Source organism: Littorina saxatilis, linkage group LG1, assembly GCF_037325665.1.
Source record: "Littorina saxatilis isolate snail1 linkage group LG1, US_GU_Lsax_2.0, whole genome shotgun sequence".
Lineage (NCBI taxonomy): Eukaryota > Metazoa > Mollusca > Gastropoda > Littorinimorpha > Littorinidae > Littorina > Littorina saxatilis.
This window is the reverse complement of record NC_090245.1, coordinates 108,990,745-109,014,723: the sequence shown is the minus strand read 5'-3', so window position 1 is coordinate 109,014,723 and position 23,979 is coordinate 108,990,745. Positions and strand designations below refer to the sequence as shown.

Below are 23,979 nucleotides of genomic sequence, written 5' to 3'. Positions count from 1 at the left end.
ACTTGTGATAACTCATAGACGGTATCCACGTGCCTCCTCCTTGGTTGAAGTGTGTGCATGTTCTTGCAACCGTCAAAAAACACCGCAGTCAAAGTTACAGTTATAATTTTGAGTGGGCCCTATCCGTCCAGGCCTGCACTCAAACTTGTCCCCGGAGAAGAATAGATTGGATACATGACACAGCGTAACCTGAAAGTCCCCGTCGGTAAAAGTCAAAAAGTACGTAACATTGCCATTCCAATTAGCTAGCAACATGAATGTTACTTCGTCACAGCACAGACACAGACCAGCACAGACACAGCCACACATTCACAAACGCACCCAGACACACAACCGTAACCACATACGCACCAACACACAAATCACTCCAAACTGGCAAAGTCTGATCAGATCAAGGGTGGTGTGTGTGTGATCACCTTTTTACACGAATAGGACTGTACCTTTCAATTGAAATGGTGATTGCACACACCAAAGATGCATAATTATGCTTTGTATTTTTCCACACGCTACAGCACAGGTAGCCAGGCAAACCATGCATTTGCTGCAGGGTCAGGGTCAGGGTTATCCAAGCGGTTGTCTCGTGCTGCACCACCTCCTGGTGTTGACACCGAGGCATCGTTTCCATCACATCTTTATTGTTTTGCACGATTAAAAACACTTATGTTTGATGCAATAAATGTTTATAAGCTGAAGAATGTTTTTAAGGTTCAGGCAAGTTTTGACTAACCGTTTTAACATAGACGGGGAATCGAGACGAGAGTGTATGTGTGAATGTGTGTGTGTGTGTGGGGAGCGATTTAGAGAAGACTTTTGAACCGATTTTCATGAAACTTCATATGACCGTTCCTGTGTATGATATCCCCATACTTTTTTTTCTCAATTTGGTCGATAAATGTCATTGATGACGTCATATCCGACTTAAGATTTCGATGTGGCACTTTAGAACCTAAGCATACGCATGTAGGACACGATATATTAATCTCTCTCTCTTTCTGCCTCCCCCCCTCTCTCTCTCGCTCTCTCTCTCTTCCTCTTTTTCTCCCTCTGTTTTTCTCTTGCTATCAAATCAACAGCTTGAACGTATTTTCCTGGAGTAACATTTGCAAATTCGTGTTGCTATATCAACATTTTCTGTAAGCATTTAATTCAATTACTTTAATACTTTGTCGTCCCATTGCTGGGGAATTCAGATTGCTTTCTCCCTGTGGAAAGCACCAACCGAAAATATCAGAGGCGCGTTGACTGACGGGACAAACGCTAGTTTGAGTAACAGGGTGCGACCTTCTGTTACACGGAGTTGAGATACGGCTTGAACTCTTCCTGGGCTATTTGCGTAATTACACAGATGCTTATAGTACCTGTTGCACTAGTTCAATATACTCTTCCTCATTAGAAATGCAAAGAGTAATTTTTGATGATGATAATTAGAATAAACTAAGTGGAACACTTATTTACAAGCAAAACAGAATATAGGTAGTGTATCTTGTTCGTCCACGTAAAAGACCAAAAATTCCAAGTTCTTGTAAGTATTTCGTTTTGTAATTGAATGCTGTAAAACGTTATCATCCTCTGTTTCCAAATTATGTAGATAATCCGGCTTCTTTGAGTCAACAATTTTCTGTTCCCAGGGGAATTCCAGGCAGTTAATTTATCAAAACCTCGCAAGAAATGCACAGTATGACCCGCATTCACGCACACAATGTTGCTGCAACACTGTTTTCAGAATAGTAACGTGCACACGATGTTCTAGTCTGTTTGAAACCCTGCAGTTTAGTCAACATTTAATCCCACTTTGTGTTCAAGTATCGATAACACACACACACACACACACACACACACACACACACACACACACACACACACACACACACACACACACAAAAGTGTAATACACTGTCAGAAAAAAAAGAAATTGTAATCACAGACTGACAGTATTCGTGACAATGTGCACCTAACATTTTTTTTAAACACACAAACTGCAATCGCATCTAGTAAATACAATAAAGGCGTGAATACGTATAGCCACACATGATACCAACAATAGTTGTATTTTTCTCGCCAACAATGACAAGAAAGGATCCATTTGGATCGTGTATACAGTGCTCTCGGGACTCTTTGGCGAGAGACCTTTCCAACACTAATGCATGGTTAACCTGTTGCGTTGTAACCCAAATACAATTATGTTAGATTCTTAGCGTGTCATTATTCCCGGTCAATTACTCACATTTCGGGATCAAATCATTGCTTTCTTTCGCGTTTTTAATGTTGAAGAGTATACATCAGCAGTAGTTTTAAATCACAATCGCGAATTGCATTCAACTACTGGTAGCTCTACAACAGGAAAACGAAAGAGTTTTGTCTTTCGAAAACAACCGAGAAGCGACGAACAATTAGATCACTAGCGTAGAGAAACCCTGTTGCCAGGAGCTGAGCATTTTAAAGATGTGGTACAAAGTGTCGATATTTCTTACCTTTGCAGTGAACTCATGGTGCGCGCAGGAAAACCTGGTACAGAACCCAGGGTTCGAATCTCCGTTAAGTGGGCACTGGAAGGCGGTAGGATTCAGCATAGCACGGTCGTCTGATGCCTACAATGGGTCGTATGCTCTCAAGTGTACTGGCAGGTAGGACCAACGTGTTTCCTTTTCTGTGCCCTTTAGACTATTTCACACACACACACACACACACACACACACACACACACACACACACACACACACACACACACACACACACACACACACACACACGAGGACGAGGGCACCAAAACGTCGACGGGCAAAAGGGCAAACTCGAGACAATTTCGACGAGTAACCGTATAATCCGCACAATAGACGATGTTCGGAAATAAGTCAAGTTTGTATTGGTTATGAAAAGAGACAAATACTCTTGCTTGTGGCAAACTGTCCCACGTGACATTATAGGCCAGTCGTTAGCAAGGGGTATTATATATAAAACACATAGACAAGGAGCTTCATCAAACTGTCCCACGTGACATTATAGGCCAGTCGTTAGCAAGGGGTGTATATAAAACACATAGACAAGGAGCTTCATCAAACTGTCCCACGTGACATTATAGGCCAGTCGTTAGCAAGGGGTGTATATAGAACACATAGACAAGGAGCTTCATCAAACTGTCCCACGTGACATTATAGGCCAGTCGTTAGCAAGGGGTGTATATAGAACACATAGACAAGGAGCTTCATCAAACTGTCCCACGTGACATTATAGGCCAGTCGTTAGCAAGGGGTGTATATAGAACACATAGACAAGGAGCTTCATCAAACTGTCCCACGTGACATTATAGGCCAGTCGTTAGCAAGGGGTGTATATAAAACACATAGACAAGGAGCTTCATCAAACTGTCCCACGTGACATTATAGGCCAGTCGTTAGCAAGGGGTGTATATAAAACACATAGACAAGGAGCTTCATCAAACTGTCCCACGTGACATTATAGGCCAGTCGTTAGCAAGGGGTGTATATAAAACACACAGACAAGGAGCTTCATCAAACTGTCCCACGTGACATTATAGGCCAGTCGTTAGCAAGGGGTGTATATAAAACACATAGACAAGGAGCTTCATCAAACTGTCCCACGTGACATTATAGGCCAGTCGTTAGCAAGGGGTGTATATAAAACACACAGACAAGGAGCTTCATCAAACTGTCCCACGTGACATTATAGGCCAGTCGTTAGCAAGGGGTGTATATAAAACACACAGACAAGGAGCTTCATCAAACTGTCCCACGTGACATTATAGGCCAGTCGTTAGCAAGGGGTGTATATAGAACACACAGACAAGGAGCTTCATCAAACTGTCCCACGTGACATTATAGGCCAGTCGTTAGCAAGGGGTGTATATGAAACACACAGACAAGGAGCTTCATCAAACTGTCCCACGTGACATTATAGGCCAGTCGTTAGCAAGGGGTGTATATAAAACACACAGACAAGGAGCTTCATCAAACTGTCCCACGTGACATTATAGGCCAGTCGTTAGCAAGGGGTGTATATAAAACACACAGACAAGGAGCTTCATCAAACTGTCCCACGTGACATTATAGGCCAGTCGTTAGCAAGGGGTGTATATAGAACACACAGACAAGGAGCTTCATCAAACTGTCCCACGTGACATTATAGGCCAGTCGTTAGCAAGGGGTGTATATAAAACACACAGACAAGGAGCTTCATCAAACTGTCCCACGTGACATTATAGGCCAGTCGTTAGCAAGGGGTGTATATAAAACACATAGACAAGGAGCTTCATCAAACTGTCCCACGTGACATTATAGGCCAGTCGTTAGCAAGGGGTGTATATAAAACACACAGACAAGGAGCTTCATCAAACTGTCCCACGTGACATTATAGGCCAGTCGTTAGCAAGGGGTGTATATAAAACACACAGACAAGGAGCTTCATCAAACTGTCCCACGTGACATTATAGGCCAGTCGTTAGCAAGGGGTGTATATAAAACACATAGACAAGGAGCTTCATCAAACTGTCCCACGTGACATTATAGGCCAGTCGTTAGCAAGGGGTGTATATAAAACACATAGACAAGGAGCTTCATCAAACTGTCCCACGTGACATTATAGGCCAGTCGTTAGCAAGGGGTGTATATAAAACACATAGACAAGGAGCTTCATCAAACTGTCCCACGTGACATTATAGGCCAGTCGTTAGCAAGGGGTGTATATAAAACACACAGACAAGGAGCTTCATCAAACTGTCCCACGTGACATTATAGGCCAGTCGTTAGCAAGGGGTGTATATAAAACACATAGACAAGGAGCTTCATCAAACTGTCCCACGTGACATTATAGGCCAGTCGTTAGCAAGGGGTGTATATGAAACACACAGACAAGGAGCTTCATCAAACTGTCCCACGTGACATTATAGGCCAGTCGTTAGCAAGGGGTGTATATAAAACACATAGACAAGGAGCTTCATCAAACTGTCCCACGTGACATTATAGGCCAGTCGTTAGCAAGGGGTGTATATAAAACACACAGACAAGGAGCTTCATCAAACTGTCCCACGTGACATTATAGGCCAGTCGTTAGCAAGGGGTGTATATAAAACACATAGACAAGGAGCTTCATCAAACTGTCCCACGTGACATTATAGGCCAGTCGTTAGCAAGGGGTGTATATAAAACACACAGACAAGGAGCTTCATCAAACTGTCCCACGTGACATTATAGGCCAGTCGTTAGCAAGGGGTGTATATAAAACACACAGACAAGGAGCTTCATCAAACTGTCCCACGTGACATTATAGGCCAGTCGTTAGCAAGGGGTGTATATAAAACACATAGACAAGGAGCTTCATCAAACTGTCCCACGTGACATTATAGGCCAGTCGTTAGCAAGGGGTGTATATAAAACACATAGACAAGGAGCTTCATCAAACTGTCCCACGTGACATTATAGGCCAGTCGTTAGCAAGGGGTGTATATAAAACACACAGACAAGGAGCTTCATCAAACTGTCCCACGTGACATTATAGGCCAGTCGTTAGCAAGGGGTGTATATAAAACACATAGACAAGGAGCTTCATCAAACTGTCCCACGTGACATTATAGGCCAGTCGTTAGCAAGGGGTGTATATAAAACACATAGACAAGGAGCTTCATCAAACTGTCCCACGTGACATTATAGGCCAGTCGTTAGCAAGGGGTGTATATAAAACACACAGACAAGGAGCTTCATCAAACTGTCCCACGTGACATTATAGGCCAGTCGTTAGCGAGGGGTGTATATAGAACACACAGACAAGGAGCTTCATCAAACTGTCCCACGTGACATTATAGGCCAGTCGTTAGCAAGGGGTGTATATAAAACACACAGACAAGGAGCTTCATCAAACTGTCCCACGTGACATTATAGGCCAGTCGTTAGCAAGGGGTGTATATAAAACACATAGACAAGGAGCTTCATCAAACTGTCCCACGTGACATTATAGGCCAGTCGTTAGCAAGGGGTGTATATAAAACACACAGACAAGGAGCTTCATCAAACTGTCCCACGTGACATTATAGGCCAGTCGTTAGCAAGGGGTGTATATAAAACACACAGACAAGGAGCTTCATCAAACTGTCCCACGTGACATTATAGGCCAGTCGTTAGCAAGGGGTGTATATAAAACACATAGACAAGGAGCTTCATCAAACTGTCCCACGTGACATTATAGGCCAGTCGTTAGCAAGGGGTGTATATAAAACACACAGACAAGGAGCTTCATCAAACTGTCCCACGTGACATTATAGGCCAGTCGTTAGCAAGGGGTGTATATAAAACACACAGACAAGGAGCTTCATCAAACTGTCCCACGTGACATTATAGGCCAGTCGTTAGCAAGGGGTGTATATAAAACACACAGACAAGGAGCTTCATCAAACTGTCCCACGTGACATTATAGGCCAGTCGTTAGCAAGGGGTGTATATAAAACACACAGACAAGGAGCTTCATCAAACTGTCCCACGTGACATTATAGGCCAGTCGTTAGCAAGGGGTGTATATAAAACACATAGACAAGGAGCTTCATCAAACTGTCCCACGTGACATTATAGGCCAGTCGTTAGCAAGGGGTGTATATAAAACACATAGACAAGGAGCTTCATCAAACTGTCCCACGTGACATTATAGGCCAGTCGTTAGCAAGGGGTGTATATAAAACACATAGACAAGGAGCTTCATCAAACTGTCCCACGTGACATTATAGGCCAGTCGTTAGCAAGGGGTGTATATAAAACACACAGACAAGGAGCTTCATCAAACTGTCCCACGTGACATTATAGGCCAGTCGTTAGCAAGGGGTGTATATAAAACACACAGACAAGGAGCTTCATCAAACTGTCCCACGTGACATTATAGGCCAGTCGTTAGCAAGGGGTGTATATAAAACACACAGACAAGGAGCTTCATCAAACTGTCCCACGTGACATTATAGGCCAGTCGTTAGCAAGGGGTGTATATAAAACACACAGACAAGGAGCTTCATCAAACTGTCCCACGTGACATTATAGGCCAGTCGTTAGCAAGGGGTGTATATAAAACACACAGACAAGGAGCTTCATCAAACTGTCCCACGTGACATTATAGGCCAGTCGTTAGCAAGGGGTGTATATAAAACACACAGACAAGGAGCTTCATCAAACTGTCCCACGTGACATTATAGGCCAGTCGTTAGCAAGGGGTGTATATAAAACACACAGACAAGGAGCTTCATCAAACTGTCCCACGTGACATTATAGGCCAGTCGTTAGCAAGGGGTGTATATGAAACACACAGACAAGGAGCTTCATCAAACTGTCCCACGTGACATTATAGGCCAGTCGTTAGCAAGGGGTGTATATAAAACACACAGACAAGGAGCTTCATCAAACTGTCCCACGTGACATTATAGGCCAGTCGTTAGCAAGGGGTGTATATAAAACACACAGACAAGGAGCTTCATCAAACTGTCCCACGTGACATTATAGGCCAGTCGTTAGCAAGGGGTGTATATAAAACACACAGACAAGGAGCTTCATCAAACTGTCCCACGTGACATTATAGGCCAGTCGTTAGCAAGGGGTGTATATAAAACACACAGACAAGGAGCTTCATCAAACTGTCCCACGTGACATTATAGGCCAGTCGTTAGCAAGGGGTGTATATAAAACACACAGACAAGGAGCTTCATCAAACTGTCCCACGTGACATTATAGGCCAGTCGTTAGCAAGGGGTGTATATAAAACACACAGACAAGGAGCTTCATCAAACTGTCCCACGTGACATTATAGGCCAGTCGTTAGCAAGGGGTGTATATAAAACACACAGACAAGGAGCTTCATCAAACTGTCCCACGTGACATTATAGGCCAGTCGTTAGCAAGGGGTGTATATAGAACACACAGACAAGGAGCTTCATCAAACTGTCCCACGTGACATTATAGGCCAGTCGTTAGCAAGGGGTGTATATAAAACACACAGACAAGGAGCTTCATCAAACTGTCCCACGTGACATTATAGGCCAGTCGTTAGCAAGGGGTGTATATGAAACACACAGACAAGGAGCTTCATCAAACTGTCCCACGTGACATTATAGGGCAGTCGTTAGCAAGGGGTGTATATAAAACACATAGACAAGGAGCTTCATCAAACTGTCCCACGTGACATTATAGGCCAGTCGTTAGCAAGGGGTGTATATAAAACACAGAGACAAGGAGCTTCATCAAACTGTCCCACGTGACATTATAGGCCAGTCGTTAGCAAGGGGTGTATATAAAACACACAGACAAGGAGCTTCATCAAACTGTCCCACGTGACATTATAGGCCAGTCGTTAGCAAGGGGTGTATATAAAACACATAGACAAGGAGCTTCATCAAACTGTCCCACGTGACATTATAGGCCAGTCGTTAGCAAGGGGTGTATATAAAACACACAGACAAGGAGCTTCATCAAACTGTCCCACGTGACATTATAGGCCAGTCGTTAGCAAGGGGTGTATATAAAACACACAGACAAGGAGCTTCATCAAACTGTCCCACGTGACATTATAGGCCAGTCGTTAGCAAGGGGTGTATATAAAACACACAGACAAGGAGCTTCATCAAACTGTCCCACGTGACATTATAGGCCAGTCGTTAGCAAGGGGTGTATATAAAACACATAGACAAGGAGCTTCATCAAACTGTCCCACGTGACATTATAGGCCAGTCGTTAGCAAGGGGTGTATATAAAACACATAGACAAGGAGCTTCATCAAACTGTCCCACGTGACATTATAGGCCAGTCGTTAGCAAGGGGTGTATATAAAACACACAGACAAGGAGCTTCATCAAACTGTCCCACGTGACATTATAGGCCAGTCGTTATCAAGGGGTGTATATAAAACACATAGACAAGGAGCTTCATCAAACTGTCCCGCGTGACATTATAGGCCAGTCGTTAGCAAGGGGTGTATATAGAACACATAGACAAGGAGCTTCATCAAACTGTCCCACGTGACATTATAGGCCAGTCGTTAGCAAGGGGTGTATATATAACACATAGACAAGGAGCTTCATCAAACTGTCCCACGTGACATTATAGGCCAGTCGTTAGCAAGGGGTGTATATAAAACACATAGACAAGGAGCTTCATCAAACTGTCCCACGTGACATTATAGGCCAGTCGTTAGCAAGGGGTGTATATAAAACACATAGACAAGGAGCTTCATCAAACTGTCCCACGTGACATTATAGGCCAGTCGTTAGCAAGGGGTGTATATAAAACACACAGACAAGGAGCTTCATCAAACTGTCCCACGTGACATTATAGGCCAGTCGTTAGCAAGGGGTGTATATAGAACACACAGACAAGGAGCTTCATCAAACTGTCCCACGTGACATTATAGGCCAGTCGTTAGCAAGGGGTGTATATAAAACACACAGACAAGGAGCTTCATCAAACTGTCCCACGTGACATTATAGGCCAGTCGTTAGCAAGGGGTGTATATAAAACACATAGACAAGGAGCTTCATCAAACTGTCCCACGTGACATTATAGGCCAGTCGTTAGCAAGGGGTGTATATAAAACACACAGACAAGGAGCTTCATCAAACTGTCCCACGTGACATTATAGGCCAGTCGTTAGCAAGGGGTGTATATAAAACACACAGACAAGGAGCTTCATCAAACTGTCCCACGTGACATTATAGGCCAGTCGTTAGCAAGGGGTGTATATAAAACACACAGACAAGGAGCTTCATCAAACTGTCCCACGTGACATTATAGGCCAGTCGTTAGCAAGGGGTGTATATAAAACACACAGACAAGGAGCTTCATCAAACTGTCCCACGTGACATTATAGGCCAGTCGTTAGCAAGGGGTGTATATAAAACACACAGACAAGGAGCTTCATCAAACTGTCCCACGTGACATTATAGGCCAGTCGTTAGCAAGGGGTGTATATAAAACACACAGACAAGGAGCTTCATCAAACTGTCCCACGTGACATTATAGGCCAGTCGTTAGCAAGGGGTGTATATAAAACACACAGACAAGGAGCTTCATCAAACTGTCCCACGTGACATTATAGGCCAGTCGTTAGCAAGGGGTGTATATAAAACACATAGACAAGGAGCTTCATCAAACTGTCCCACGTGACATTATAGGCCAGTCGTTAGCAAGGGGTGTATATAAAACACACAGACAAGGAGCTTCATCAAACTGTCCCACGTGACATTATAGGCCAGTCGTTAGCAAGGGGTGTATATAAAACACATAGACAAGGAGCTTCATCAAACTGTCCCACGTGACATTATAGGCCAGTCGTTAGCAAGGGGTGTATATAAAACACATAGACAAGGAGCTTCATCAAACTGTCCCACGTGACATTATAGGCCAGTCGTTAGCAAGGGGTGTATATAAAACACATAGACAAGGAGCTTCATCAAACTGTCCCACGTGACATTATAGGCCAGTCGTTAGCAAGGGGTGTATATGAAACACACAGACAAGGAGCTTCATCAAACTGTCCCACGTGACATTATAGGCCAGTCGTTAGCAAGGGGTGTATATAAAACACACAGACAAGGAGCTTCATCAAACTGTCCCACGTGACATTATAGGCCAGTCGTTAGCAAGGGGTGTATATAAAACACATAGACAAGGAGCTTCATCAAACTGTCCCACGTGACATTATAGGCCAGTCGTTAGCAAGGGGTGTATATAAAACACATAGACAAGGAGCTTCATCAAACTGTCCCACGTGACATTATAGGCCAGTCGTTAGCAAGGGGTGTATATAAAACACATAGACAAGGAGCTTCATCAAACTGTCCCACGTGACATTATAGGCCAGTCGTTAGCAAGGGGTGTATATAAAACACATAGACAAGGAGCTTCATCAAACTGTCCCACGTGACATTATAGGCCAGTCGTTAGCAAGGGGTGTATATAAAACACACAGACAAGGAGCTTCATCAAACTGTCCCACGTGACATTATAGGCCAGTCGTTAGCAAATATACAACACATAGACAAGGAGCTTCATCAAACTGTCCCACGTGACATTATAGGCCAGTCGTTAGCAAGGGGTGTATATAAAACACATAGACAAGGAGCTTCATCAAACTGTCCCACGTGACATTATAGGCCAGTCGTTAGCAAGGGGTGTATATAAAACACATAGACAAGGAGCTTCATCAAACTGTCCCACGTGACATTATAGGCCAGTCGTTAGCAAGGGGTGTATATAAAACACATAGACAAGGAGCTTCATCAAACTGTCCCACGTGACATTATAGGCCAGTCGTTAGCAAGGGGTGTATATAAAACACATAGACAAGGAGCTTCATCAAAAGCATGAGTATTTACTCTTTCATAACCTACACCCGGAGTTCGTCTTGTTGTATGAGTGTTTGCGTGTGTGTGTGTGTGTGTGTGTTAGCGTGTGCGTGTGTGCGCGTGACGGTCCGTCACTCTGTCTGTGCTGCTGTGAGCCTGTCTGTGGCAGTGAATGAGGTGGTTAGCCGTGTACGCAGACCTACAATACATGTCTACATGTAGCCTTTGTGTGGATTACAGAATGAAGAACTCCCACCTGGGTCCGTCCCAGCTGGTGACCTTGACCTCGGGCAAGATGTACGCCTTCACTGCACGCCTCAAACAGCTGAACGACATGCCGGGCAAGCTCTTCCAGAAATACCGGGCCAACATGCAGTACCAGTACAGCGACAACGGTATGCTGGTCCCACCACACAGGGGAATAACATACAGATGATCATACAGTAGACAGGCAAACAGAGATCCACACCAAATCCAACAGATCGCCTTTCACCCCCTTTACATAATGTCACCGCGCGCACATACACACACACGTGACACACACACACACACACACACACACACACACACGTGACACACACACACACACACGGGTCCATGTTTTACGATCCCCTCTTGCTCCGTTGTGATGAACAGACGAACTCCGGAAATAACTCTGTTGGGTTTGTATGGGTTGTAAAACAGTGAATACCTTTGCTTTTAGTGAGGCAAGCTTTCTACCCGTACTCCTTGTTCACGTTTTCAGACACACCCCTCGCTATGGAATAGCCAATTATGTCACCTTGGAAAGTTTGATTTGCTAAATTATGCAAGCGTATGCACTCGTTCACAGCCCGTACAAAGCCGACAGAGATATTTCTGAACATCGTCTGTTGAAGGAGCGGATTGCTTGGTTCTTGTTGTTTAGGTGAGAAATCTACAGAGTACCTGGCGTCTCACACTTCAGTGCGTTCTGCTGACGGCTGGTTCCGCATGGCTGCCTACTTCAGAGCTCCGACACGAGGTGACCATAAAAACGACTATGCGTGCAAGTGAAATTAGATTGTTCATTCAGCAAACAGTGGAAACTTGAAACCAAAGTTGTGAAGTTAAAATTCTAAGTGCTCTCTTCCTCTATGTTTCTCTGGCAATGTCTGGCAATGCATGTCTGTCTGTCTGTTTGTTTGTCTGTCTGTTTGTTTGTCTGTCTGTCTGTCTGTCTGTTTGTTTGTCTGTCTGTCTGTTTGTTTGTCTGTCTGTTTGTCTCTCTGTCTGTCTGTTTGTCTGTCTGTTTGTCTCTCTGTCTGTCTGTCTGTCTGTCTGTCTCTCTGTCTGTCTGTCTGCAGCCATACACCTACCCTTGGGACGCCTACTTTGCAAGGAGAACGTGTTCTCTTGACAAACCGTAATTGTAACAAAAAAGGACACATTGGGAACTGTTGGAGGTGCGTGTTGTGCCTTGAAGCCGCACCCTCATAAGCACGGTCTTTTTCCTCTGGGTTTTTAGGGGAGAACCGGGCGGCAAATGGTTAGACTACTTGTCTCTCACGCTAGGGGTCGGGGAAACCCCCCCCCCTCGGGGTATTTATGAGAGAACCGGGTGGCTAATGGTTAGACTACTTGTCTCTCACGCTGGGGGTTGGGGAAAGCCTCTCCCTCTGGGTATTTATGAGAGAACCGGGTGGCAAATGGTTAGAGTGCTTGTCTCTCACGCTAGGGGTCGGGGAAAACCTCCCCCTCGGGGCGAACACAAATACCCGATTCTTCCGAGCACTCAGTCTCCAGTCTACCCGGCTGGAAATGGGTCCCCGGGTCGGGCAAGACGAATGCAGCGAGGGAGAGGAGATGGACAGCGCCCTCATAAAGCTGGCCCTATGGGAAGACGAATGCAGCGAGGGAGAGGAGATGGACAGCGCCCTCATAAAGCTGGCCCTATGGGAAGGGAAGGCAGCGAGGGAGAGGAGATGGACAGCGCCCTCATAAAGCTGGCCCTATGGGAAGGGAATGCAGCGAGGGAGAGGAGATGGACAGCGCCCTCATAAAGCTGGCCCTATGGGAAGGGAATGCAGCGAGGGAGAGGAGATGGACAGCGCCCTCATAAAGCTGGCCCTATGGGAAGGGAAGGCAGCGAGGGAGAGGAGATGGACAGCGCCATCATAAAGCTGGCCCTATGGGAAGGGTATGCAGCGAGGGAGAGGAGATGGACAGCGCCATCATAAAGCTGGCCCTATGGGAAGGGAAGGCAGCGAGGGAGAGGAGATGGACAGCGCCCTCATAAAGCTGGCCCTATGGGAAGACGAATGCAGCGAGGGAGAGGAGATGGACAGCGCCCTCATAAAGCTGGCCCTATGGGAAGGGAATGCAGCGAGGGAGAGGAGATGGACAGCGCCCTCATAAAGCTGGCCCTATGGGAAGGGAATGCAGCGAGGGAGAGGAGATGGACAGCGCCCTCATAAAGCTGGCCCTATGGGAAGGGAAGGCAGCGAGGGAGAGGAGATGGACAGCGCCCTCATAAAGCTGGCCCTATGGGAAGGGAATGCAGCGAGGGAGAGGAGATGGACAGCGCCCTCATAAAGCTGGCCCTATGGGAAGGGAATGCAGCGAGGGAGAGGAGATGGACAGCGCCCTCATAAAGCTGGCCCTATGGGAAGGGAATGCAGCAAGGGAGAGGAGATGGACAGCGCCCTCATAAAGCTGGCCCTATGGGAAGGGTATGCAGCGAGGGAGAGGAGATGGACAGCGCCATCATAAAGCTGGCCCTAGACAAATTGAGATGTCTAACATTTCACTTCCTTACTATCAAATATGGTTACGGGAATACCTTTACATTTGTGTTCTGTGTTCTAAAGAGACAATCTTCGAAGGACTGTTTTGTACACTTCCTTCAACAGAGGCTTGATCTGGCTGTGTGTGTGTGTATGTGTATGTATGTATGTGTCTTTATGTATGTGTGTGTGTGTGTTTGTGTGTGTGTATGTATGTGTGTGTGTGTATGTATGTTTCTGTGTGTATGTGTGTTTGTCTGTCTGCGTGTGTGTGTGTGTATGTATGTATGTATGTGTGTGTGTGTGTGTTTTTTTATGTGTGTGTGTCTGTCTGTGTTTGTGTATGTGTGTGTGTGTGTGTGTCTGTTTGTGTGTGTGTTTGTGTCTGTGGGTGTGTATGTATATGTGTGTGTGTGTGTTTGTGTGTCTGTGGGTGTGGGTGTGTGTGTGTGTGTGTAGCACTGTCTTCGAGCAAACTGAAGTACCAGACACCAGACATCAGCATAGACTTCCTGTTGGATGACGTGTCGATTTTAGAGTTACCGGACCTGGATGATTGGAAAAGTAAAGCCGACGAACGGATAAGGCAACTGCGCATGGGCAACATTCATTTCCGGTGACAGACTTGATTGTTCTCCCGTGCCCCGAGATAAAGATGCGCAAATTCACACATCCTACAGCACTATCACGGGGACCCACACTCACACACACACCTATTTACTCACTCTCAAGCTACATAGTAAAGCTTTTGCGAACTTGCACACGCATCAACATTGTTATGTCTCATTTAGTTTTATCTTACTGTTGAATATGTATGCTAGTGTGAAAAATAGAATGACGAAATCAATGTTTGTACTCTTGTCTCTGTTACAATGTATGTTGCAGGTTCGATCTATCCCCAGGTATCAATGCCGGCGATATCGACGTTAAGGTAGGCTTTGCAAGAAACGGGTTTTTCATGAACGTGACCTTGGCATTTGACAGTACATCTCTGTGGTAGCTTGCAGTGTCATAGCAGAAAAGGAGTACTGATTCAAATTACCATGCAGTCATTAGTCGACACGGTGACAGCTCTTCAAGGAGCTCAGATCAATTAAGGACACAACCACAGTGAAGTTAGTAATGTACATTAAAATGCACCAACCTCTTTGCTGAACTGTATTATGTTCACTGGCCTATGTATCATGTGTTCTGTCAGATTGACCACGTGAAGCACCTGTTTGGCTGGGGGACACTGGTCAAGGATCAGTGGATGATAGACAGCAACTACAGGCACTACCAGGACATGGTCTACGAGTACTTCAACACCGCCACCACTCAGGGCCTCAAGTGGAAGTTCGATAAGGGCACTGCTGTGAGTGTGTGTGTGTGTTTGTGTGTATGTATGTATGTGTGTGTGTGTTTGTGTGTATGTATGTATGTGTGTGTGTGTATGTATGTGTGTGTATGTATGTATGTATGTATGTATGTATGTATGTATGTATGTTTGTGTGTGTATGTGTTTGTGTTTGTGTCTGTGTGTGTGTGTACGTCAACACCGCCACCACACAGGGCCTCAAATGGTTCTTCAGTAAGGGCACTGCTGTGAGGGTTGCTAGTGTGTGTGTGTGTGTGTGTGTGTGTGTGTGTGTGTGTGTGTGATTGTGTCTATGTGTGTGTCTATGTGTGTGTGTAGAGCGATTCCGGAACCGAGGAATTCCCTATAAATTTAGCCCTGCCAATCATTTCTGGTTGTGCCCACAATTGTCGATGCCTTTGACTCAAGGGACGCAATTTGTTCCAGACCCACCCAGATTACAGCCAGGCGATGGCCTGCGTTGACACCTTAAAGGAGAAGGGGTGAGTCTATTAACCTATTCCTCCGTTTCTTCGTCTAGATGAAGAAACTAAACTCGTAAAGATCCTCCCAGCATGCGCTTGTCAGCACACACACACACAAAAGACAACGAAACAGTGGCCCGTTAATCTTGCTGTACATCAGGTCGACCCCTGCTGTACATACTGTGTCAAAATACGATGAGTTCAGTCTTTCAACTTACAAATCTAGCAAGAGCACCAACAAATCTAGCAGTTGAAAAAAAATTGCACAGTGCATGTTTATCATTATGAAATGAGTATTCAGAGCAAAACCGTTTGCACTGGGTATTTTCCTGTTTGGATACTATTTAAATAACTGCAAAAATAGACACGCCTTCTTCAACTGTGGGAGGAAACCAACCAGAAATATACTTCTCAACATTATGTTCGCCGCGGCAGTAATTGCATATCAGTATATCTATAGTGATGTGTTGTCGCTGCCCGACGCCAACACCTGTCTTTTTCTTCTTCAGCGTCCCACGAGTGTGTCGTTCGTAGTTTTAGGCCTGCTGGTTTAATGAACTAGCGGGGAGGTGGGGGCGTGGGGGGGGGGGGGGGTTCCACAGTTTGTGTATTGAAGTTGTGCTCTATGGCCAGGTGTGGTCGTGCCGTGGGGGGGGGGGGGGGAGGGTATGCTTGCAGAAAGTGATGGGGAGTCGGTGCCTTCTTACCCACGTCGCATAGAGCTGTTGGTGCAAAGCATAGTGTACTTGTATATGTGCCTTAATAATTCAGACCGCAGTGTCCTGTCCACTATCATTTTGAATACTTCAACACATCTTTCTGACCGTGCAGTAGGCCCTATGTTTGCTTAAAGTGATGATGGTGTGTCTTTCTCTTTGTGTAGCATGATAGTGCGAGCTCACAACCTGTTCTGGGGCTTCGCGAAGAACTTGCCTCCCTACGTAGTGCACATGTCGCGCGATCAACTCAACGTCACCGTGCAGAATCACCTCAACTACATGATCAACATCACCAAAGGAAAGTGAGTATGACGTTATCTCCTGTGACGTCACGGGCTGTGACGTCACGGGCTGTGACGTAACTCTTGATGTGCAGCACATGTTTATCTAGCAGGTTACCGTTACCGTGCAAGACCACCTCCACTTCATCATCAGCACCACTTAGGGAAAGTGAGTATGAGCACACAAATTATGAGGTAACGTTAAGCCATTGAAACGTCAATACGAGGCGAGTGTATGACGATTCCCACGTTCGCGATTGCTCTTTCAAAAGTTTTGATCTTAAGGTATTATCAGAGACTGTAGAGTACACAGAGACGCTTCATTTGGCGCTGAAAATTGAAACAGGAAGCCCTGTGGCGCCACCACGCGGAAACATGTAAAAACCTACTTTCGCTTTCCACAGCAGTAGCGATATCGTGCAGCACAACCACGGCCGCACCAAAAAGAAAACACAGCGGGGCATGGTCTTTGGCCATCAATTGCTCAAACTCACATGCCAAAGGCTTTAGGATGTTCACATTTCCTTAGGAAGAGAGCAGGTGAGGATTGTTATTTTGTTTTTTTCTCTCGTTAAATGTCGGAAAATCAGTAAAAAGTGTAGCGTCGAACTGCGTGTATTCTACCAGAACAGAGAAAACACACACTGTACACAAGCTCAGCAATCTGATTGTGGAGTTGTAAAATTAACATCAGGCTTAATTTTGTTTTGAAGGACAACTGAACAATTGATTCTCTTCTTCGTCCAAGCGCAAAAGTCGAAAACTTCGAGTCAAACCAGAATACTTGTGACGATGCTGTTCAAAGTGTCATCCAGTCGGTCCGTAGTCTACCTCGTTAATTCATCTCAATTCATGTGTGTGTGTGTGTGTGTGTGTGTGTGTGTGTGTGTGTGTGTGTGTGTGTGTGTGTGTGTGTGTGTGTGTGTGTGTGTCAGTAACTGACTCAGAGAAAGAAAGAGAGAGAGAGAGAGAGAGAGAGAGAGAGAGAGAGAGAGAGAGAGAGAGAGAGAGAGAGAGAGAGAGAGAGAGAGAGAGAGAGAGAGCTTTCTGAACAAGAAAGAAGCAACCGATAAGAAAAAAGACAATCATCGATCGATCAAGATTCTTTAATTAAAGTCAGCTTGGTCACAATAATGTTGTTTAAGTTGCTGTATTTTACAGTTTTCCTTACATGATAATTTCTTAGCTCCGTGCAATTGACTACCCATTTCAGTTTAGAGGTGCTGGGACGACGCCAAGTTGACTAAATGCCTTAGTTACCGATTTGACCGGGAACTATTTCGTTAACGATTTATTCCTGACATATTTTCTCAGGCTTAACTGACCATGTATACAGTATGTATTTGTATTTGACTAAAACACACAAAAATAACGACGGTTAGTTCGTGAAAAGACACTGACTTGAATCATGTTTGCATAACTACAGCGATGCAGCAGGTATTGCCGCCCGTAAATTTGATTTAATTTTAATCTACACCATTTTCTGCGGTGTTTTTGTGGTCATTTAAAAAGGATGTTCACAAACAAATATATTTTTTCGTTCAGTTACTTTTTGCAGCACTGTCAGCCGGACAGAACAGACAGTTTGTTAATACAAACGTGATATAAACACAGCCGACAGCAGCCGCTGTACGCGAACTTCCTTGTGCGGCAGGGAGTGGCTCTTTTCCCGCGCGCTGGCGGTCGGTCTCACTTTCGCACCGCAGCGCAAAGAAGGATGAAGCGTCTCTGTATACTCTATAGTCTCTGGTATTATTTAGGCGCAAGGTTTAACACTTTCCTTTTTAAGAAGTTTGTTTGTTTGTTTGTTTGCTTAACGCCCAGCCGACCATGAAGGGCCATATCAGGGCGGTGCTGCTTTGACATATAACGTGCGCCACACACAAGACAGAAGTCGCAGCACAGGCTTCATGTCTCACCCAGTCACATTATCCGGACCAACCAGTCCTAGCACTAACCCCATAATGCCAGACGCCAGGCGGAGCAGCCACTAGATTGCCAATTTTAAAGTCTTAGGTATGACCCGGCCGGGGTTCGAACCCACGACCTCCCGATCACGGGGCGGACGCCTTACCACTAGGCCAACCGTGTCGGTCTTTTTAAGAAGTGTGTATAGGCCTACCCTTTTTTTTCTCTGTCAGAAAGCAAATTGCATTTTTCAGGACTGGTAGGTTGGTTTGATGATTGGTTTTTATCGTTCCTGCAAACTATAACAGTATACGGCCATCCAGGACCGATACAAGCTTGTTTCATTTCTCACTTCACATAGCACATGTTGTCTCGTTGCTAATTCCTTTAAGGTTTATCACAGTGATATTGTAGAGGGTTCTAAAACGCTCATGTCCATTCCCATGTGTTTCTTCCAATCTGTCAGGGCGAGCCACTGGGACGTGATAAACGAGCTGGTTCACGGCCAGTGGTTCGAGGAGCAGTTCCACGACCCGGACTACAGCCAGGACATCTTCAGGCAGGTCAAGCTGCTCGACCCCAAACCGCTCCTCATGCTCAACGACTTCAACGTCGTTGCCAGGCCAGAGATCGCGGATGTGAGCTCCAATTGTCAAATCTGTCTCTGTTTCACTCTTCTCTTTATCCCTTTTTTGCGTCGGAAGGTTCTGCAGTTCTCCGCTTTGGTTTCAGCGTTTGTGCTGATATAACTATTATAACTGTGTTTCGTGTGAAACGTTTGTGAAGCATGATGACGACGACGATGCCGATGCCAACCACGACAGCGACCATAGTGATGATAATGATGACGACGACAGCAATGGCCATGGCGATAATGACATTATCGACTATTGCAGGCGTACTTGCAACAAGCCCAGACGTTCCTGGCACAAGGAGTTCCGCTGGACGGTCTGGGGCTGCAGGGTCACTTCCATGACACCGTGCCGGACCCTCAGCAAATACTGGTCAGTGTGAATACTGGTCAGTGTGGATACTGGTCAGTGTGGATACCGGTCAGTGTGAATAGGGGAGACCGGGGCTAGTCCGCCCCCGGGGCACATCCGTCTTTGTCTGTTTACTCTTACGTTTGCCACCTTTTAGTCATTCACACCATGTGAGAGTGGTGTCCCTTCTTCCCGCCATATCCTGCAGAAGTTCAGAGGTTGAGCGCCCAAATATCGAGAGTACAGATCACAAAAAGTGTTTTTCTTCATTTTTTGTAACATGAATGCATTGGAGTTGACTTAGGTTTTGATGCATTACCTATGAGAAAAAATACTTAGTCTTGGTGTCGAGTGAAAGTGCGTTAATTAAGGTCGAGTTCTGACGAAAGTTTTGCTTCTTCCTTCCCATGTTGTGCTCGCTATCTGGCACTAGAGTTGCCAGCCCATGCGGGGGCAAGTCCGCCTATTTGTCATGGGGCAAGTCCGCCGTGAGCAGTATGTACAACAAATGTTCATGCGAACATAAAAACTGTCTGCACATTGATATCAGCTACACATTTGTCTGATGTAAAATAAAAAATCAGTTTTCTAGTTCATCAAACTCGCCAGTTATGCTACCAAAAGCATAAAAGTAGGCGGACTAGCCCCGGTCTCCCCTAACCTAATTTTGTGTTACATTCTTTCGTATTTAGTCATCGGTATTTTTGAACCTGAATATTAAAGGGAATTAAAAAAGCTTTTCCACGAAAGCTTGCCCACTACTAGTCTTGTACATACTATGGAATGAGAGCAGAGGACTTGCCCCACCCTGTAGGCGGACTTACCCCGACTTGGGGCAAGTTCGCCTACGTTAGGGTAGGTCTACTTAAAGCAGTATGTACAACAAATGTTCATGCGCACATAAAAACTGTCTGCACATTGATATCAGCTACACATTTGTCTTGATGTAAAATAAAAAATCAGTCTTCTAGTTCATCAAACTTGCCAGTTATGCTACCAAAAGCATAAAAGTAGGCGGACTAGCCCCGGTCTCCCCTACTGGTCAATGTGGATACTGGTCAGTGTGAATACTGGTCAGTGTGGATTGAGCGTAACGACTGCAGCCACACCATCCTCCTCCTCCTATTCTTCTGTCTCCTCATCCTCTTCTTCCTTTTCTTCTTTCTTCTTCTGCTCTGACACGAAGTGTTCACGCGGTGATGACTTAATTACGTAGAATATGGCATATGTACCAGGCACTTAATACACGAAGCAATGCTTTGTACAGATGAACACGCCAGACTGTATATGTTTGGTATTTTCCCAAGTGGAAGGATGGAAGGATGGAAGGATGCTCTTGTACCATCTAAAAACCTGAACATATCTGTGGCTGATTACATGATTGTTACACACAGAAACAAAGGTAGCTTTAAGTGAGTTGTCGAACCTGTCTAAAAAGGCCACAAACGGGACCGACACAAAGACTGGTCGCAAGAGACAGGTAGTTGCTATTGGAAAATGAATTACATAGAATAAAAACCCGTCGGGTTTTTTTTTGAGGCAGTCTTGTTGGGCAAGTGGTCGTGGTTAAGAGTTGGTCGTCAGGGCAGGTTTGACTAGCAGTTATCTGATTTGTAACGCCTGTTGTCATTGGCAGCTGTACCTGGACCTCATGGCCCAAGCAGGCCTTCCGTTGGATGTGACGGAGCTGGACGTGTGGCAGCAGGACCCGGATGTAAGGGCAGACTACTACGAGATGGTTCTGAGAGTTCTGTTCTCCCACCCTGCCATGCACGGCATCGTGTTGTGGGGCTTCTGGGACCAGCACGTGGTGGACAAGCGCTCCTCGCTCGTGGACGGTCACGATCTCACTGTAAGGGAAAACAGGGTGTTTAAAACGAGATTTTGTTCAAACAAAATATGATAGCGATAACAGATAATAACAAGTCGGTCGCGTGAAGTGAAATTGATATATATATCTAGTCAATCTGTCGAACTCACACAATGAAACTGAACGCGCTGCTGCGTTTGCGCCTATTACCAGTGGCTCACTGATCGCTTGAAATGACAAGCCAGTATGGCGCAGTAGCGTAACTTGGTTCACATGAAAGCGCGCTTGTCTCTATTCTTTTTAATCCGTTTACTTCACACGGCGGAGCGTCTCATATGTAGGTTATTCTCCAGAGCTGTGTACCTGTGGAAACCATGTGACGAAGGTGATATTTCTGTACTCAATTGAGACATTTTAACCATACAAATTGATTTTAATGATAAATAGTCGTTCTATAAAATATTCTTGGCCTGCATAGAAAGATTTTGAAATACCTGAACATTTGTTTGTCTATGTTCAGTAAATTACAAGGGTTTCAAAGTACATCACTTTCGTGACATAGATTTGAGCACTAACAATAAAAAAAAGGGCAAAATATACAATGTTTTTTGTTGCATGTCTGTATCAGTATCTATTACTGAAGAAAAAGTAACGAGAATCCATTCAATTTGCCATTTATTATTCCTTTTAATAATTTACAGTACTGAAATTGCATGTCACAGAAAGGTACACAGCTCTGGAGACTAACCCCTGCCCAAGTCGGCAGGACACCTATCGGACAATATTCAACACTTTATTGAGAAACTGTCAGTTACTAATTAATGGTCATGTGGACACTTTTCTGGACATAGACAGTGCATTGAGATGTGTGCTGACAAGCACTATGACGTTGAACAACAGTTCACACTTTCTGTAACCCGTTTTAAACACAGTGTGGCATAGTACGTAACTCCACCAGCAATAGCAGTTTGCCAATGGAAACTAGTGTTTGCCATGTGTACTACTTTTGCTGGTTCGTAATATAATCTTTTTCTTAGTGTGACAAACTCAACTCTATTGCAGATAAACGCAGCAGGCAAGCGAGTTTTCAATCTAATCAAGGAAACGTGGAGTACGCATGTCAACATGTCGTTATCTGCTTCCAGTACAAACTTTGACCTGCGTGGGTTCAACGGTGACTACGAGGTCACGGTTTTGAAAAATGGTGCCAAGATCAAGGTCGTCCCGTTTTCCTTGTTCGGAAAGGAAACGACTGTGAACATCAGCGTGGATTCAAACATCGGTACATTGCTGCGTTGATGCTTTGGGCTCAAACATCGGTACATTGCTGCGTTGATGCTTTGGGCTCAAACATCGGTACATTGCTGTGTTGATGCTTTGGGCTCAAACATCGGTACATTGCTGCGTTGATGCTTTGGGCTCAAACATCGGTACATTGCTGTGTTGATGCTTTGGACTCAAACATCGGTACATTGCTGTGTTGATGCTTTGGACTCAAACATCGGTACATTGCTGTGTTGATGCTTTGGGCTCAAACATCGGTACATTGCTGTGTTGATGCTTTGGGCTCCTGACGAGTGGATAGAACTATCAAAATAAGTTTTGTGTGAATATTTGTTTGTCTGTTCACTTAAAAGACCGTTGGGTCGAAATATCTGTGAATGTATTGTTTTGTCAATAACAAACGTTCCAACAACCTACTTGTTTTTTGATTTTGTTAATTAACTAGGCCAAAATATTATTGCGGCACATTTGCACGCTTAAGCATAAAAACGCAATTCATTTTTGTTACTGGAAAAGTTACGTGTCAGCTGTTCATAGCATTTTTACGATTGATGGTACTTTGTATTGGCATACTGTGACAAATCAACCTGACAAAAATCATAGTCACGTATTTTAAAATCTGTAAAAAATGAGAATATGCACAAACCAAACACGTCTGACTACCATTGAACAGGGCATTCAGTGTCCTGCTCAGATCGTTTTGTTTTGTGCACCTAACTTGTCTAGTCTTTAAATAGCCTGTTGTCAAAGGCGGAAGGTGTCAACCGTTTCAGAGGCCAAAAAAACACTTTTTGCGGCCATGTTTCAGGGGTGCTCAACTAAACGAGTCATATATCCGAAATTGCATTCACAATTTCAGAATATATGACCAATAGGCTGACCACAATCTGTGTTGCCTTTTGTGAATGTGTATACTATGCGTGTGGTACTACGTAACTTTTCCGATAGAAAAAAAAATCATAATGATTTAGGGTTAAACGCCCAAAATTCGTGACTTGGCATGCTAAACAAAACATGGTTTTGGCAATGGATGCCAAAGTTTCAGGCAGGTCCGAGAGCTGGTTTAAATTTTCTGGAGGTGGGAGCGCGCAAGAAAAATTAGCGATCCC

General features: G+C 44.8%; 1 protein-coding gene across 2 annotated transcripts; it reads left to right on the top strand.

Annotated features, from left to right (window-relative positions):
* The first annotated feature begins 1,936 nt into the window (after positions 1 to 1,936).
* Positions 1,937 to 23,282, top strand: LOC138949651 (uncharacterized). Of its 2 annotated transcripts, XM_070321445.1 has the most exons (9): positions 1,937 to 2,624; positions 14,950 to 14,995; positions 15,263 to 15,418; positions 15,848 to 15,903; positions 16,769 to 16,906; positions 19,260 to 19,431; positions 19,690 to 19,797; positions 21,413 to 21,628; positions 22,649 to 23,282. In XM_070321445.1, the coding sequence occupies exons 1-9, from the start codon at positions 2,443 to 2,445 to the stop codon at positions 22,883 to 22,885; spliced, it is 1,311 nt and encodes a 436-aa protein (XP_070177546.1). In that variant the 5' UTR covers positions 1,937 to 2,442; the 3' UTR covers positions 22,886 to 23,282. The 2 variants fall into 2 exon arrangements, with proteins under 2 accessions (XP_070177546.1, XP_070177555.1); XM_070321454.1 differs by lacking the exon at positions 15,263 to 15,418.
* The last annotated feature ends 697 nt before the right edge of the window (positions 23,283 to 23,979 follow it).

What these genes read in the sequence shown, in the direction of transcription:
- LOC138949651 (XM_070321445.1), top strand. Translation starts at nt 2,443, where the DNA reads ATGTGGTACAAAGTGTCGATATTTCTTACCTTTGCAGTGAACTCATGG. An exon ending in GACACCTTAAAGGAGAAGGG is followed by an intron (nt 15,904 to 16,768) that starts GTGAGTCTATTA and finishes CTCTTTGTGTAG; the next exon opens with CATGATAGTGCGAGCTCACA. An exon ending in CGGACCCTCAGCAAATACTG is followed by an intron (nt 19,798 to 21,412) that starts GTCAGTGTGAAT and finishes TGTCATTGGCAG; the next exon opens with CTGTACCTGGACCTCATGGC.